Below are 17,150 nucleotides of genomic sequence, written 5' to 3'. Positions count from 1 at the left end.
CGGGAGGGCTCAGGGGCCCGCAGCTCCCAGCGGCTCCGAGAGTCGGGGCGTGGCCAGGGGGCGGGCCGGGGCCGAGCCCGGAGCGCAGGGAGAGCCCATTCCGGTCCAGCCCCCGCCCTGTCCAGACGGGAGCCGCGGGTCCTGGGCCGCAGACTTCGGCGAGTCCCAGGCGCCAAGTGTCTCGGTCTGGAAGAGGGGTCGCCCGAAGTGTAAGATGCGAGCGGCCAAGGTCTGTGCCACGCCCCTCCGGGAGAGGGTCGCTAGGTAGAGAAACGGGGGGCGAGGTCAAAGGTGGCCCGCCGCGCTCCGCCCACAGCTCCGGCAACGACTCCCAGCGTACAGCGCGCCGCGCATGCGCGCTGCTGGCTGACGCCTGCGGTCCCGGGAGTGGCGGGTTCAAGGAGGCGTCCTCGCTCTAGCGCGCGGGGCGGCGTGGACTCGCCGCATTCTCTGTCGCCTTTTGTCTCCGCCTCCCGGTTAATGCACGGCGCTGCGAGCTCCTCTCTCCCTAAGCGTTTGCATTTTCGGAGCGCACCCAGGAAGCATGGATGCGGCGCTCCAGAGCCGCTGTCTCCGGTGTCACCGGCCTAGAAGCCGGTTACATAAGCGGCCCGGATGAGTCCTGTGCGCCCTGAGATTTGCGGGCCCCTGTTGCAGCTCTGAGGAAGGTGGGGCATTGCATCCCGCTGGTAATGCGTAGCCCCCACACTTGCAAGTGGAGTTTTAGGAGTTTTGCTCTAATACCGTGTGTAAGAGACGATTTAAAAGTAAATAGTTCTTCCAGGAGCACTGCTAAGGTGGATACTTAATGCAGGCCTAAATTTGAGCTTCACAAGTGCAACAAAGAAAGGGCCAGCACCGTGGCATAGCAGGTAAAGCCACCGGTTCCAGTCCTGGCTGCTCCACTTCTAAGTCAGCTCCCTGCTAATGCGCCTGGGAAAGCCGCGGAAGATGGGTCAAGTCCTTGGGCCCCTGCACGCATGCGGGAGACTCAGATGAAGCTCCTGGCTTCGACCATCAGCCTGGCCCAGCCCTGGCTACTGCAGCCAGTTGGGGGTGGGAAGTTTGGGGGGGCTGGGGGGGTGAATCAGCGGATGGAAGATCCCGCCCCAGCGCCCCACCTCTGCCTCTTTGTGACTGCCTTTCAAATAAAGAATTTTTTTTAAAAACTGAAAAAAGAAACAGATCATGTGCAGCAGTCCCTCTTTACCTGCGGTTAACTGCAGTCGAAAAATATTAAAAGGAGTATTCTAGAAATTAGAAGTTTTTAAATTGTGCACCTTTCTGAGTAGTGTCGTGAATGCCTGCGCCACCCTGCTTTGTCCTGCAGAAATATTTATTTGAAAAATAGAGTTACAGGGAGAGAAAGAGAGACCTTCTGTCTGCTGGTTCACTCCCTGAATGACCACAACAACCGGGGCTGGGCTTGGGAGCCAGGAACAACTTCTAGGTCTCCCACAGGGGTGCAGGGGCCCATCCTCTGCTGCTTTCCCAGGCACATTAGCAGGGAGCTGGATCGGAAGTGGAGCAGCCAGGACTTGAACCAGAGCCTGTATGGGATGCCGGTGCTGCAGGCCGTGGCCTAACCAGGTATGCCACAGCACCGGCCCCTATAAATCTTTTTAAATAAACTAAAATAGAAATGTTCCTCACTTTACAATGGGATTACATCCTGGTAAATCCACTGTAAGTAAACTGAAAAAATACTGTTAAGTTGGAAATTCACTTAGTATGCCTAAGGTACCAAATGTTGTAGTTTACTTAGCCCTGCCCGGCTGTTCCAGAGCGGTGGGTGTGTGCTCAGAACACTTAATTAGCTATGGTTGGTCAGGGTCATCTACTGCTAAGGCTATCCTGGAGTAGTGTTGAAGACCTCAGCTTCACAGATGGCACATTGTGCACATGATGGGATGCGGGAGCACAAAACACAGCATCCAAGAAACACGGCTGCCACACGGCTAACCGTGGCGTACTAGAGGTTCCTCCTCCTGATCGTGTGGCTGGGAGCTGACGCTCACGGTGGCAGCCCAGTATTGGGTGAGAGGAGGGGACAGGACAGATTTCCGCTGTGTGTTTATCACTTTCACACCGCTGTACCATGCAGGCTCAGACAGAGACCCTGGGGGCTGCCAGCTTGTGACCTCACGTCCAGGATGAATGCCAGGTGTTTTATGTGGCCAGCTGAGCATCTGGGAGGAGTGGGTGGGTGGGGGGATTGAAGGAGAGGGGCACCAAAGCATTGGCAAACAAAACTGGAATTGCTGGCCTTTGTGCCACTGTTGGAAGGGATCGTTTTTTAGGGCAACCCTCTGTTTTACAAATGAGGGAGCTGACAAGAAAGGAGTGCATCCAAGCCTACACAGCTGGTTCCTACTCTGGATCCAGGCCCCAGGTTTGCCAGCTCCCAGCCCACTCTACCACGTAAGCTACTGCCCCAAAGCAGGCCACACTGGCTCCCAGGACACCAAGCCTGTCTGCACCAGGAGCATCAGAAACTGCCTATGAGTTGGAAAGAGATGCCCTTTCCAACTCGAGTCGAAGTTCAGCTGACGCCTGTCCAGCCCTGTGTTCTCATTGGCTCATGGGATCCACCCCTTCAGGGTCCCTCCCCCAGCCCTGCAGCTCCATGAGGGGACTGTTCCCCGGGAGGTCAGAGATCACTGGGGCACCATGACGGAGTCTAGCAAGGTAAGGAAGCACTCCCAGGCTAGCTGCTGTGCTGGGGGCCGCTGGACCTGGGGCACTTGGTGCCAGCACCATTTGGAGCTGAGGGACCTCATGTGGCCCTCAGGGCCTCTGACCCAGAGAGCTGAGTCTGGTCCAAATTGCCCAGACAGAGGCCTGAGGAAGGAGGTCTGGCGGGGTGGAAAGAAGGCGTGCTGGCTGGTGTCTCCTCCCAGGGGGACCCCACCGAGCCTGGGTTAACGCGCGCCCTTGTCCTCTCTCTTCCCAGCCCATCCTCTATTCCTATTTCCGAAGCTCCTGCTCATGGAGAGTTCGAATCGGTAAGAGGTGCACCTCTGCCACGCTGAGCATCTGGGCAGCGCGCAGAAGCCCCAGGGCGTTGAGGGGGTGCTCTGCCCAACTGGACTTCACCCCGGGCTCCTGGAGTGCCTGGCCCTGAGTGGCACTGCACCAGGAAGTGTAATAAGAGGGTGGAGGTGGGAGGAAGTGAATTGTTTCCCCCAGCAGTGCCCCACACTGCTCTCCCTTAGCAACGACGCTTGAAGCAGGCTCACAAAATCCAGAGGTCCCTGGCAACTGGCAGAGGAACAGCTGGCCTCCCGTGGTTCTGTTTGATCTGGCAAGTTCAACAGAATGGGATCAGCGTCCACTGCAGAGGCTTCGGGAAAGCAGAAAGTAGGGCGTCCTGGTTTAGATCTGGTTTCACCCCTCCCTCCCTTGGCCTACCCCAGCCCTTGGCAAGCTCATGGTCATACAGAGGAAGAACTCGCTGAGTGCTTGTGCATGCATGATTCTGTTTCCACCTCTGCAGCCTAGAAAGAGGAAACTGAGGCCCAGAGGCCCATGAAGTTAACTTGCCTGGGGCAACACAGCTGGCAAGTGAACGTAATGAAGTTTGAGCCCAAGCAGCCTGCCTCCAGAGCCAGGCCCTAAATGCAAACCCATTCCCTGAGACCCCTTCACCCCTATCCTGCAGTCACTTGGGATTTGCTAGGATCAGTAAGCAAGAGCTGACACCCCTGGCTCTGGGCCGCAGAGCCTCTGCCCTGGCTGAGCCAGAATCCAGAGCAGTGGGAGCGCCAGCCTGCTGTCCTCCCCGCCTGTGCCCCAGCCATGTCCACTCTCCGGGGGAGCTGAGCACTGGCCAAGGAGGAGCCCCGTATTTTCCAGGCCCTCCTCACACTGACACACCTCAGCCTCCTCCCCTCACTCCTTTGCCCTTGCCTAAGGCCAGCCACCAGCGGCCCGGGGCAGGGTACAGAGGTAAACAAGACACAGCCCTGCTGTCCAAGGGCCCAGGGTGCCTGAGCACGCACCCTTAAAGCACCACCTGGGGGTGTGAGGGCCACAAGTTCAGGATCAGCGGCAGAGAGAGCCTCAGGCACTGGGGTGGCAGGTGGGGGTGACAAGGAAAGCTGGGGAGCAAATGGTGCCAAGTTGGGCCTTGGCCACACGGCAGGGCGGAGAAAGCTGCCCGTTTGCAGCCTCACGTTGTGCCGGGAGGGTGGTCTCCTTGGGAGTATAGCCAGAGGCTGACCCCAGCTCTGCTGTCTCTGGTCTCTCCCAGCTCTGGTCTTGAAAGGCATCGACTATGAGACGGTGCCCATCAACCTCATAAAGGACGGGGGGCAGCAGGTAAGGAGGCGGTCCCCACACTGCAGTGTGGGAATCAGAAGCCTTGGAGAGGTGCCAGCAGTGGTGTCTGCTCCCTAGAAGTGAACCTGCTAGCTCTCCTTCATGGGACAAGGCGGCAAGCTGTGCAGCAGCGGGAGCCAGGGGCCTGTCTCTACCATAGCTTGGGCTCTCCAATGCCTGATCGCGGGAGGGTGGGTCCTTGCCCTGTACTGGGCCCCCTAGCTGGCTGGCCGGGGTAAGAGCCGCCTCAGTGGCCATGATGTGAGATGCAGGGGGATATACACAGCTAGGCCATTGGGAGGAAGCTGTAGCTCAGCAGCTGGTGGGACTTGGGGTACACAAGGTATTACCCTGGGTGCGGGAGCTAGGCCCTTCCCAGGGAAGGGACATGTGGATGGGCAGCGGGCCTGGGCTTTTCCTGCTCCCATGGTTCTGCTCAAGCCGGCTCAGACCCTGCCACCCAGCCCACCGCGGACGTGTCTCCACAGTTCTCGGAGGAATTCCGGGCACTGAATCCCATGATGCAAGTGCCGGCCCTGAAGATTGATGGACTCACCCTAGGCCAGTCTGTGAGTACAGGTCCTGGGGAAGCACCTGCCAGCTCTCCCCACCCATGCATTGCCGGGGCACCTAGCACGTGGGGGCTCGGGAAGGAGGGTGTCGGGGAAGCAAGGAGAGACTTGAGCATTTGGGAACCACGTTCTGCAGGGCGAGGTTCAAAAAGACTTCCAGGGCTGGATTTGAGGAGGGCAGGGAGAGGTGGGGTGATGGTGGTGGCACTGGGGAAGGAAGCACTGTCCCTCTGCTGCGGGGATTCCCAGCCCGCTCCCTGCCTCCCTGCGCCCCTCCGGACAGCTGGCCATCATCGAGTACCTGGAGGAGACCCGGCCCACCCCGCGACTCCTGCCTCAGGACCCAAAGAAGAGGGCCAGCGTGCGCATGATCTCGGACCTCATCGCGGGCGGCATCCAGCCCCTGCAGGTGGGGCCCCTGTACACCTCACCCTTGCACACCTCTCACACACTGACTGTGACTGTGGTGAGCCCACAGGGAGGGGGGCGGCCGGAGGACTGAAGGGATCCTGGGGGACTTCAACCAAGGTCCTGCAGCACGAGAGGCTGGGAACCCCAGAAGTCCTCCACCCCAGCGGGTCGTCAGCTGCGTTCCAAGGAGCCCAAGGAGCCCAAGATTCCCAAGGATGCATCTAGAGGGTTGGAGGCAAGGAAAGGACCAGAGTGGCTGGGGAGAGGCTGAGCAGGCGCAGGGCCCGGTGCAGCTCCCTTCCATGGGCTGTGCATCATGTACCTCATTCTACTGTGCTCCGCCTTGTGCTTTGTGGCCTCTGCGTGTTTTACAAATCGAAGGTCTGTGGCATCCCTGTGCGGAGCAGGTCTGTGGCACCGTATTCCTGAGAGCTCAGATGATCGCTGGCACCTCTCAGCCACGTTCTTTAATTAACATACATACGTTGCTTTTCTAGACATGAGGCTCTTGCACACTTTGTGTAGTGTAAACATAGCTTTTAAACATGGGTACCTCCAAAGGTGCATGGGAAAAGGAATTAAAAATAAGTTTATTTTCATGCAAAAATATTTTTGAAATCCATGCCTGTTTTTTTTCCTAATAGGCATTTTCCATGGACTTTTCGAAGTACCCCTATATGCTCTGGGAAACCAGAGAACTTCATGGGACTCACCTTATGGCAGTGGTCTGCAGGCGGACCCGCAGTATCTTGGAGTTATGCCTGTTTGTGGGTCCAGTAGGGTTTCTTTTTTATTTTTTATTATTTGACAGGTAGAGTTATAGACAGTGAGAGAGACAGAGAGAAAGATCTTCCTTATGTTGATTCACTCCCCAAATGGCGCTGCACCAATCCAAAGCCAGGAGCCAGGTGTTTCTTCCTGGTCTCCCATGCGGTTGTAGGGCCCAAGCACTTGGGCCATCCTCCACTGCCTTCCCGGGCCACAGCAGAGAGCTGGACTGGAAGAGGAGCAACCGGGACTAGAACCCGGTGTCCATATGGGATGCCAGCACCGCAGGCGGAGGATTAACCAAGTGAGCCCCCCAATAGGGTTTCAAACAGTGCATCTGTGCTACCCACTAGCACTGCATTGATGCAACAGCCCTGGAAAGGTTGAGTGACGGCTGAGTCACATGGCTCCATAGCAGAGCAGGGACTTTGGGTTCCTGGGCCCCACCTGCCATGTCACCTTGCTTTTTTTTTTTTTTTTTTTTAACCAAAGAAGGTCGGAGCAGAAAGACCTGCGCATTTAACAGGTGAGGAAACCAGTCCAGGTGTAAAAGCTCTGGGAGTGGCCAGGATGGAATGAGAGCGGAAATCTGGAGCCAGTCCTGTGCACCCCATCCCCCCTTTCTTCTGACACACTCCCTCTCCTGCAAGGGGTTGTGTAAGGGAGAAACACCGGGGGTGGCCGGCGCTGCGGCTCACTAGGCTAATCCTCCGCCTGTGGCGCCGGCACCCCGGGTTCTAGTCCCGGTCGGGGCGCCGGTTCTGTCCCGGTTGCCCCTCTTCCAGGCCAGCTCTCTGCTGTGGCCCGGGAAGGCAGTGGAGGATGGCCCAAGTGCTTGGGCCCTGCACTTGGCTCCTGGCTTTGGATCGGCGCAATGCGCCGGCCGTAGCAGCCATTTGGGGAGTGAACCAACGGAAGGAAGACCTTTCTCTCTCTCTCTCTCTCTCTCTCTCTCTCTCTCACTGTCTAACTCTGCCTGTCAAAAAAAAGAAAAAGAAAAAGAAACACAGGGGGCAAGGGAAATGGGTCTCGGGTTGTGGCCGCAGCCACAGCACCGTCCTGTGACCCTGCTCTTGCCCACAGTTGCCAAAGTCACCCGGCTTTTGGTTGACAGGGGCCATTTGTCGGCCTGTGAAGGTGGCTAGGATGGCCACCTCCCTCCACCCTGATGGGAAGAAGGGACTCGGGAAACCTGGGGGAAGGAATAAGTAAGTGTACAGCCAGGGACAGAAGGGACCGACTAGGGGACCTGGCTGATGGCGAGGCCCGGCCAGGCTCCCGGAGCAGTCACAGGTGTTCCTTGGGCCACACAGAACCTGTCTGTCCTGAAGCAAGTGGGAGAGCAGAACCAGCTGCCCTGGGCCCAGAAGGTCATCAGTTCTGGCTTTAAGGGTGAGTCCCCCTCCTGCAAGCAGACCAGGCGGCCTCCCACTGCAGCGCCCGCCCGCGCTGAACCAGCCGCCCCTGCTGCTTTGGGCTTGGCATGCGTGAGGGCGTGGCTGTCAGGAGACAGTGGGCTGAGCAATCCCTGGTCAGGCACTGGCACTTCTGGGGACCTCACGACCTGAGAGCCCTGGCCCTTCAGAGCTGGATGGCCTGATTTCTGCTTCATTGCCCACTCCAGACAGGAAGCCGAGGGAGCTGCGGCTGGCCAGTGGCAGGCCTCGTCCACTGTGGGGAGGGGGAGCGGGGTGGCAGCTAGGCTGGTGGATCCTGGGGTGACGAGCTCGTCCCCAGACCTGGCTGCCTCATGCCCTGCAGCACCCACATGCCAGCCTGCCACTCAGAGAGGTCGGGGACCCCTTTGCTTTGCGTGCCCAGCGTGAGGCTGTTCATGTGGCTTCCCACAGCCCTGGAGCAGATCCTGCAGAGCACTGCGGGGAAGTACTGTGTGGGAGACGAGGTAAGCCTGCCCCCACCTGCCCCCACCTGCCCCCAGCAGCCTCCCCCCAGGGCTGGCCTCTGGCTGTTGCCCCCTCCTCTTGGACTCAGCCATTGTCCTCCATCCTCACCCCCAGGGCAGGTGGGGCTTAGAGCTTCCAGAAAAGACACCTGCTAGGGGACCTGGGGGGGTGGGGAGGGCAGGGAACCTCTGTGCTAGCACAGTTAGCCTCCTGGCAGTCAGCTCATTCCTACCAAGCTGCCTCAAGAGGGAGAGAGTTTCTCTTTCCTGGAGGTGATCGAGCTAGATGGCCACATCTCTGCGTGATGACCTGGTCTAGGCATCAGCTGAGAGATGAGACTAGGTAATGTCTCCATTCCTCCCAATTCTGAGCGTCTAGGATGCAGGTGCCCTGACTCCTACAGGCTAAAGCCCTGGGCCTGTGGGACATCTGCTCACTGTTGGGAGCCCTCACTAACTACCTGGTAATGGCCAAGGCGGTGTTTAGCGAGCACAGTACCGTCCGCCAAGCCAATCAAACCTGCTCACTCACGGAGTTGGTTGTCGGCGCTCCTGGAGGGTGGCCTGGGAGGAGGCTGGGGATGGGCGAGCAGCAGAAGCAGATGGCAGGGGCTAATGCCTAGGACAATCACAGTGGCCATGCCCAGCCTAGCCAATGAGGCTGGGGTGCTCACCCTGATGCAAACCCACCCAACTCTCTCAGGTGTCCATGGCTGATCTGTGCTTAGTGCCTCAGGTGGCTAATGCGGAAAGGTAAGGGATAGCCCCGCCCTTCTGGCTCCACCCACAGCCCCTCCCCACCCCATGATTAGCTACTGGAGTAGCTAATCATGTAGACCCTACCCCAACCAGCCAAGGAGCCCACTGTGCCAGGTCACACCAGCCACCTGGGCCTAAAGGAGACAGGGCAGCAGAAGTCACTGAACTGTCCCTACCATGCCTCCTGCACCCAGGTGATCCTGTACAGATGGCCCCTGCTCCTGAGAGGAGGTGGCTCACCTGGTGGACTCCCAGGAGCATCTGCACGCTGTCCCCAGAGCAGTGAGCTCTAACTCTGCTTTCCTCCATCAGCCCTCAGTAGGGTACCAGTGGAAGGCCTCGGCGTAGGCAGTAGAGCTATGGAAATGTAAGATGTTCCCTGCCCCAAGAAGCTTATCACGCGGGTAGAGAATACACGTAAATGCCTAGCACTGACCTTACCACAGTCGGTTCTCAGTAGGAACAGTAGGTAACAGAGGCCAGTGACACTGCCCAAGACCTACCTGTCCCCAGAGAGCTACCTGTAACTAAGATTCTCCCTGACAGGGCCACCTTCCCCGGCCAGCCCCATGGACCCTGCCCAGCCCTGCCGCTCTGCTCTCTCACTGCTTAAGGGGTTGTTTCTCTGCCACAGGTACAAGGTGGATCTTAGCCCGTACCCTACCATCAACCGCATCAACAAGACGCTGCTGGCCTTGGAGGCCTTCCAAGTGACTCACCCCTGCCGGCAACCCGATACACCTGCTGAGCTGAGGGCCTAGACCCCGAGCACTACCCTGCCGGGTCAGGGGCCGGGAGAAGGGCACAGGAGCAGAGGCTGGGTGGCCTGGAAAGGCCTAGAAAGGCCTGGAAAGGAGCGAGTCCTAACCGAGGAGGCAGGAGACCAGAACTCTAGCTCTTGACTTTGACCTGTGGCCCTGGATCTGCCTCCTGCTGCCTCAGCCCTGTCAGCTGTCAGATGCAGGGAGAGCGGGTGGTCCTGGGCGGGGGCCGGGGGGGTGGTCATTACCTGCTGTGTCATGGGGCAGTGATGAAGACCCGAGGATGAGGATTAAAATGCCTGGCGAATCTGCCACGGCACCATGAGGAAGTCTGAGCGCCTCTCCCTTTCCCCTCCGACTGCACCGCACTCAAGAATGCCCACGCTGAACGTGGTCGCTCAGCCGAAGCCCAGAGTGGGTGTTCCGCTCGGCAGTTGAACCACCCGTGTCCCGAATCGGAGTGCCTGGGTTCGATTCCTGGCTCTAGTTCCTGACTGCAGCTTCCTGCCGGTGCAGACCCTGGGAAGCAGTGGTGATGGCTCAGGTAACTGAGTCCCTGCCGCCCACATGGGAGACCTGCATTGAGTTCCTGGCCCTTGGCTCCAGCCGTGGCCCAGCCCCACTGCTGTGGACATTTGGGGAGTGAACCAGCGGATGAGAGTGCCCTTGTTCTCTGTCTCAGCGTGCGTGCACCTTTCAAAGGCTGACACCCTTGCTCGGTTACGACTGAGCTGGGTCCCAGAGATGAATGCTATCCCAGCTGGACCCCACACCCCCGTGTCTGGAATGCTGCAAGAAGTCCGTCAGCCATTTGCCCACCCTGTGGCAGGCCCGGTCCCTAAATTTAAAGGCCAGGAAGAGCAATAGGCCCCAAAGCTTGCCTGATAGACTCTCGGGAGAACAGAAGCAGCAGCGGGACGACAGATCTAGTGAGCAGCTGAGGCCCCCGGGTGAGGGATGGCGCCACGGTTCAGCGTCCCACTCCAGCACTGGGGCGAGGCGCCCTCTCCACCCAGTCCCTCAGCCCCAGGGGCAACTCCACTGACAGATGGCCCTGGGAACAGGAGGCAGGCTCCCGGTGGACAGCGCTGACCAGGCCACCTGAGGACGCCAGCCGGGTGACAGTTTTCCACAGGCTTCCCTGGCAGGAGCCAGTTCCTGTGCATGGCAGTGTTCAAGCAGAGACGTTGGAGGGAGCCTGGGTGGCCTCTGGGTGACTTTCCTGACCCATGCCTAGATTGCATTAGGCCAGAACAGAGCCCTGTGTGTCTGGTTCAGTTGGAAGCCGCCTTCTCAGCCACGAGTCCCATTTCTCCAGGCCCAGCCCAGGGCACCTCATTCTCTCTCTTCATCCTGGGCTCCTTTGTGGCCTGCCTCTTAGATGACCTGGCTTTGGAGCTCTCGAATGACCAAGGTGGGCCTGTCCTCCAGGTAGGTTTGTCCTAGCAAAGCCAGAGGGAAGCAGAGGATGGTGGCTGAGACTTGACAGTGAGGGAGACCCTGTGATACCTCCTGTCCTGCCCTCTGCCACCGGGCACCCTTTTCCTCAAGGCTGGTGTCCAGATGTGCCCGCCGGAGGAGGCCCAGTAGCCCCTGACGGGACTCCGGAGACAAATGTCTGCCAGGAATCGTCACCTCCCGATGCAGACTCTGAAACTGAAGGTGATCAAAACTCCTGTGGGTTCTACAGATAGAACGAGCTCCAGGGAGAGGTGGTGTGTTCCTTCACCTCTCAGTGCAGTGTGCCCCTCTGGGCGTGGAGAGGTGGTGGGAGCCGCGGGCAGGCCTCAGGGGCCACGCCTGGCCAGCCGGGGTGCTGGGGTACTGCTGTCGCTGTCCCAGGACACAGGTGGCAGCAGTGTCTGCCTCTCACCTGCCTTTGTGAACTCTAAACTAATCTGAAAGGATTTCCAGCACTGCTGAGGCCGCCAGGCTCCTCCCCGACCTGCCTCTTCCCAGTCTCCAGGCAACAGAGACATTCAAGAGACCTCCGGGAAGTGAGAGAACTGGATAGAACGTCCCCGCCCCCCAGACTAGGTGCAGAGCCATTGATCATCTGAGGCCACTCCCCTGCCCTGAGTGATGCTGGAGAACAGATCTCAGACCTGGGGTGTCTCCTAGGAGAAAAGCTGGTGGCTGTGCTGCTCCGGCTAGTAAAGGATTGGTCCCTGGTCTCCACTCAGCCCACCGACACATGTGGAGCCCTCCCCGACACGCCCATGGCTGGGACTCAGGGTGGGTGCAGGTGGTTCCGGGAATACGACAGGACCCCCACTGCCACGGAGCTGACTCCCTCCACCTGCTCCTCAGGTTGTAATTGACCAGCTCCAACTCTTAGCACTCAGCCTTGTGGGTCTGTCTCCTGTCTGCTCTCTGTTCCAGGATGGCTTCCAGGAGTGAGCTGTGTCAGTTCAGGTGGGTCTCTTCCTATCAATGGAGGAACCTCTCTAACCTGGGATTCCTCTAGCCATCCTCAAATGAGTGGCAGGTGACACAAGGACTGTAAGGAGAGCAGGTGAAGAGGCGACACAGCCGTCCTGATCAAACACCACGACAAAAGGCCCCGCCTCTCACTGGTGCATGAGATGCAACTCATCAACTAATGAGACTCATCTTCTGCATCTCCCCTGAGTCCAGGCTTCTAGTTCAACGGGTGTTTTCCAATTCGTACCAGTGTGAAAGCCAGGCCGGGGCTGGGCGGAGGCGGCAGGGGATAAACGCTGTGGCTCTTCCTGTGGATGCACCCGGGATCCCAAGTCCATGACGCCTTCGTGAAGCACCCTCCATTCTTGAGTTCTAAGGAGAAATGCAACCAGTGGAGTCTATGGGGGGGGTTGAGTTATTTTATGGGGCCAGCCCACGTGATTGTGGAGGCTGAGAAGTGCCCCCAGTCCGCCATCTGCGAGCTGGAGACAGTCCCACGGCCTTAGAAGACTGGTTGTCCCAGCTCCAGCAGTGAGGCTGGGAAAGGGGGTCAGTTCTCCCCTCTGCCTTTTGCTCCATTCAGGCCCTCAGTGGATTGGATGCCCTTGCCACATGGGGGAGGGCAGCCTCTTGCAGCCACAGCTCAAAATGCTGATCTCATCACAAGCCCCCGCAGATGGCCAGGGTGCTTGATGTGGGTGCACTGTGCTCAAGGGGCACAGAGGACTGACCACCACACCCTCCTTTCTCATGTTTCCCCCAGACCCAGACAAGCACCCTTCCCCACAGACAGGTGTCTAAACCAGAGATGCTCTCTGAAGGCCCCTCGCCAGGATCCCCCTGTGCAGCCACTAGAGGGGGACTCGGCCCTTCTGGTTCTCGGCTGTGATGTTTTTAGTATTAGCCCCATCTCCAGAGCTCGAGATGTTTTTGAAAAGGATTTTTTTGAATGTTAAAGCCAGAATCTAAGTCATGGGAGCTCTCCCCATGGTCTCCAGTGACACAAACTGGCCCCAAGCCCCAGGCAGGGAATCATTTTTGCCTCCCCCTCCACCCAGAACCAAGAAGAGGGCCTCAGCTCTCAAGGGCCTGCATCGACCTCTGGTATCTCCGCTGGGCCCTGGAGACAGGGGCAGAGGAAGCCAGGCAGGTGCCGGCACTCCGTGTGGGCGTTGGTTTGTGCACCACCTCCGATCCAGCTCCCTGCTAATGCACCTGGGAATGCAGCAGAGGATGGCTCCCTGCTTGGGCCCACGCACTCATGTGGGAGACCCGGCCCAGCCCCAGCCATTGCCCATTTGGGGAGTGAATGAGCAGATGGAAGCCCCCCACCCCTTAACTCTGCCTTTGAAATAAAGAAACTGAGAGGACTGCAAGACAAGGCGGCCCCAGGGGAGCCACCAGTGAGGATCAACTGAGGGATGGAAAAGGGGGGGTGCAGGGAAGGGCAGGGAGGGGGCAGAGGTCCTCACGGAACGACCACACTCTCTGGACGGGAGGAGCGGCCCTCCCTTTGGTCTTGAGGCCTGCGGTTTTGAGCCAGAGAGGCTAATCTCACATTTCCAGTCCTGGGGCCCCATCCCTCAGTGTGGCTGGTGGTCAGTGGTCGGTGGCCCTGCTGATCAGGAGCACGCAGACCTCAGGCGAGCATTTGCCAGCTTCAGACCCATCTGCACAGGGGCCTTTCCTCCAGGGACTTGGGACTGGCTATCTGGGGGACAGGAGAACTTCCTGCTCTATTCTTGGAGGAGCTCAGCTGTGCTCTAGGGAATGAGAATATAGCATTTCTAAAACGGCCCAGCGTGAGGCGTGCCATTCCCCCAAGCACCTCTCGACAGGCTCCTGCCCTACCCTCTTATCCCAGCACCGAGCACCCTGACAGCCTTGTTCCAGAAATGCCTTTTCAATGGGAAGGCGTCCCTTCCGTATGGCCACGGCTGGCAGCCCCAGCCTGCCGTCCCAGAGTGTCTGTCCCCCCCCCCCCCCCCCGTTAATCCCTATTTTGGTACCTCTAGAAGATCACGAAGGAACAGTTATTTCCCCAGGCACACAGACTTTGTCTCTAGGGGTCAGACCAAATGGCTTCAAGACTTATTAATTAAGCGTCTATCAAGGGCTTTAAAAACAACCTCCCCTGAGACTCCCAGTCTGCAAATACAGTCTTGTTTTAGAGACCACATGGATCAGCCAAGCCAGTATGTCTCGGGGCTGCTCTAACAAAACACAAGAGACTGGGCAATCTGTAAGGAACAGAATTTATTTTCTCCCAGTTCTGGGGGCCTGGGAAGTCCAGGACCAAGGTACTGGTTGGTTCGGTGTCTGGTGACACCTGACGCTGTGTCCAAGATGGCACCGGCAATGCTGTGCCCTCACAGCAAAAGGGACTGGGGTGGGGTGGGGGCAACAAAAGACCTGGCCAGTTCCCTCCAGCCAATTTTTAAGGCACTAATCCCATTCATGAAGACACAGCCCTCAAGGGCCTAATTTCACCCTCCTGCCATAGCTTGGATATGACTTTGAGTCCCCCAGGGGCTCATGTGTTGGAACTTACTTCCCATTGCAAGGTGTTAAAAGGATGGAAACCTAACCCAACTATGGTGCTGGGAGGTGGGACCTTTGGGAAGTGGGGAGGATTTGTTGCTTCCTGACAACCTTGCAGAGGGATGGAGACACACGTGCACACAGGTGCTACCTGTCCCTTGCCCTGTGATACTCCTGTTGCCTTGTGACTCTGCCAACCAGAAGACCATCACCAACAGCAGCCCCTCCAGAACTGTGAGCCAAAATAAACCTCACTTCTTCCTAGGTCGCCTGTCTTGCCACTTCACTTTAGTGACATAAAACTAATACACTTCCCACAGGCCCCACTTAATACTGTTATTGGGATTAAGCTTCAACGTGAATTCTGGAGGCAGCACGAACTGAAACCACAGCAGAGATCAGCACCTTTTTAGGGGGCATCTTCCACTGTGTCAGTCAAGTCCTCTTCATTCCGTAGCACGCGTCAGATCTGTGATGGACCTGACCCTGGAGACCACAGGGAGACCTGCCATCACCATCCAGGGTGGGATGGCTACAGTGGATGAAGAACAGATGCTGGGGTGGCCTGGTAATCAGATAACAAGAGTTCCAGCCTGGTGGAAGCAGAAGTCCAGCAATACTTTAGGAGGAAAAGTATGAGTGAGCTGCTGCCATCAGGAAATACTTAGGAACAAAGCAAAAAATACAGGATTTGGGGGCAGGCATTATGATGCAGAGGTTAAGTTGCTACTTGGGATGCCCAGATCCCATAGGAAGTGCCTGGGATCAAGTCTCAGCTCCACTTTTTTTTTTTTAAGATTTATTTGTTTGAAAGGCAGAATTAGGCCGGCGCCGTGGCTTAACAGGCTAGTCCTCCGCCTTGCGGCACCGGCACACCGGGTTCTAGTCCCAGTAGGGGCACCGGATCCTATCCCGGTTGCCCCTCTTCCAGGCCAGCTCTCTGCTATGGCCCGGGAAGACAGTGGAGGATGGCCCAAAGACCAGGAGAAGCACCTGGTCCTGGCTTCAGATCAGCACAATGTGCCGGCCGCAGCGGCCATTGGAGGGTGAACCAACGGCTAAAAGGAAGACCTTTCTCTCGGTCTCTCTTTCTCACTGTCCACTCTGCCTGTCAAAAAAAAAAAAAAAAAAAAAAAGGCAGAATTACAGAGAGGGCAAGACAGTGAGAGAGAGTTTCCATCTGCTGGTTCGCTCCCAAAATGGCCCTAATGGCTGGGACTGGGCAAGGCCAGGCCAAAGCCAGTAGCTTCTTCCAGGTCTCCCACGTGAGTGCAGGAGCCCAAGCTCTTGGACCATCCTCTGATGCTTTCCCGGGCATATTACCAGGGAGCTGTATTGGAAGTGGAGCAGCTGGGACTTGAACCAGTGCCTATAAGGGATGCCAACATCATAAGTGGTGGCTTTACCTGTTAAACCACGACGCCAGCCCCTCACCTCCACTATCAATCTAGCTTCCTGTTAATGTGCCTGGGAGGCAGCAGATGATGGCCCAAGTACCTGGGCCCCTGCCACCAGTGAGAGACCAGGATGGAACTCATGGCTCCTGGCTTCAGGCCTGCTTAGCCCTAGCTATTGCAGGCATCTGGAAAGTCAATCAGCAGATAGAAGGTAACTCTGTCATTATGCCTTTCAAATAAATAAATCTTTAAAAAATAAGATATTTGGGACTGGCGTTATGGTGTAGCAGGTAAAGCCACTGCCTGCAAGTCCCCTGCCACCAACGTTGGAAACTCAAAAGAAGCTTCTAGCTCCTGGCTTCACCCTGGCCCAGCCCCAGCTGGTGTGGCCATCTGGGAAGTAAACTAGCAGATGGAAGAACTCTCTATGTTCCAAAGAAATTTTACATATCCACTAAGGAAAGTGGTAAACTTACTGGTATGCAGGTGGATACCCATATTTATAAGGTAAATGCTCATTTCATTGTTTCCTAATTTTTTTTAAAGATTTATTTATTTGAGAGACAGAGACCTATCTTCCATCCACTGGTCCACTCCCCAGATGGCTGCAATGGCCAGGGCGGAGTCAGGCTGAAACCAGGAGCCAGGAGCTTCCTCTGGGTCTCCCATGTGGGTGCAGGGGCCTAAGCACTTGGACCATCCTCCACTGTTTTTCCAGGCACACCAGTAGGGAGCTGGATTTTCAGCGGAGCAGCCAGGACTCTAACTGGCACCTGTATGGGAAGCTTGGATTGCAGGTAGAGGTTTAACCTGTGATGCCACAATGCCAGCCCTAGACATGAATTATTAAAGATTCCTAGCTACATGGGATTTGCCTGGGCTCTTCATTGTTGGTGTAGGTTGGCAAGAAGATTTTATTCATTTACTCACAATTATTTTAGATTCCTTCTTCCACTATACTCGGTCCTCCATGGCAAAAAAAAGCAGAGAATGATCTAATAGTCTCACTCTAGAATCACCGATATCACTGAGAAAAATCCCCACTCAGATGTGAGTCCTCATCCTGTAAGAGATGCCAGGGGTGTGCAGAGGCTGTGGCCTCAAAGATGTAAAGATACAGGGCCAGCGCTATGGCATAGCGGGTTAGAACACCGGCCTGCAGCACCAGCATCCGATATGGGTGCCGGTTTGAGTCCCGGCTGCTCCAGTTCTGATCCAGCTCTCTGCTGTGGACTAGAAAAGCAGTGGAAGATGGCCCAGGTCCTTGCGCCCCTACAAGAGAGAGCAGAAAGAA

At 57.1% G+C, this 17,150-nt stretch overlaps 1 protein-coding gene across 3 annotated transcripts; it reads left to right on the top strand.

Annotated features, from left to right (window-relative positions):
- The first annotated feature begins 88 nt into the window (after window positions 1-88).
- On the top strand, window positions 89-9,826 carry GSTZ1 (glutathione S-transferase zeta 1). Of its 3 annotated transcripts, none has more exons than XM_062181629.1 (9): window positions 89-229; window positions 2,954-3,005; window positions 4,253-4,320; window positions 4,809-4,889; window positions 5,176-5,301; window positions 7,385-7,463; window positions 7,922-7,974; window positions 8,678-8,727; window positions 9,368-9,826. In XM_062181629.1, the coding sequence occupies exons 1-9, from the start codon at window positions 215-217 to the stop codon at window positions 9,492-9,494; spliced, it is 651 nt and encodes a 216-aa protein (XP_062037613.1). In that variant the 5' UTR covers window positions 89-214; the 3' UTR covers window positions 9,495-9,826. The 3 variants fall into 3 exon arrangements, with proteins under 3 accessions (XP_062037613.1, XP_062037614.1, XP_062037612.1); XM_062181628.1 differs by lacking the exon at window positions 89-229 and adding an exon at window positions 2,601-2,688; XM_062181630.1 differs by lacking the exon at window positions 2,954-3,005 and having other exon boundaries at window positions 135-229.
- The last annotated feature ends 7,324 nt before the right edge of the window (window positions 9,827-17,150 follow it).

The sequence above is a fragment of the Lepus europaeus genome, chromosome 22 (assembly GCF_033115175.1).
Source record: "Lepus europaeus isolate LE1 chromosome 22, mLepTim1.pri, whole genome shotgun sequence".
NCBI classification, from domain to species: Eukaryota; Metazoa; Chordata; class Mammalia; order Lagomorpha; family Leporidae; genus Lepus; species Lepus europaeus.
Note: the sequence above shows the minus strand (reverse complement) of the source record. Positions and strands in the feature narration are given on the sequence as shown.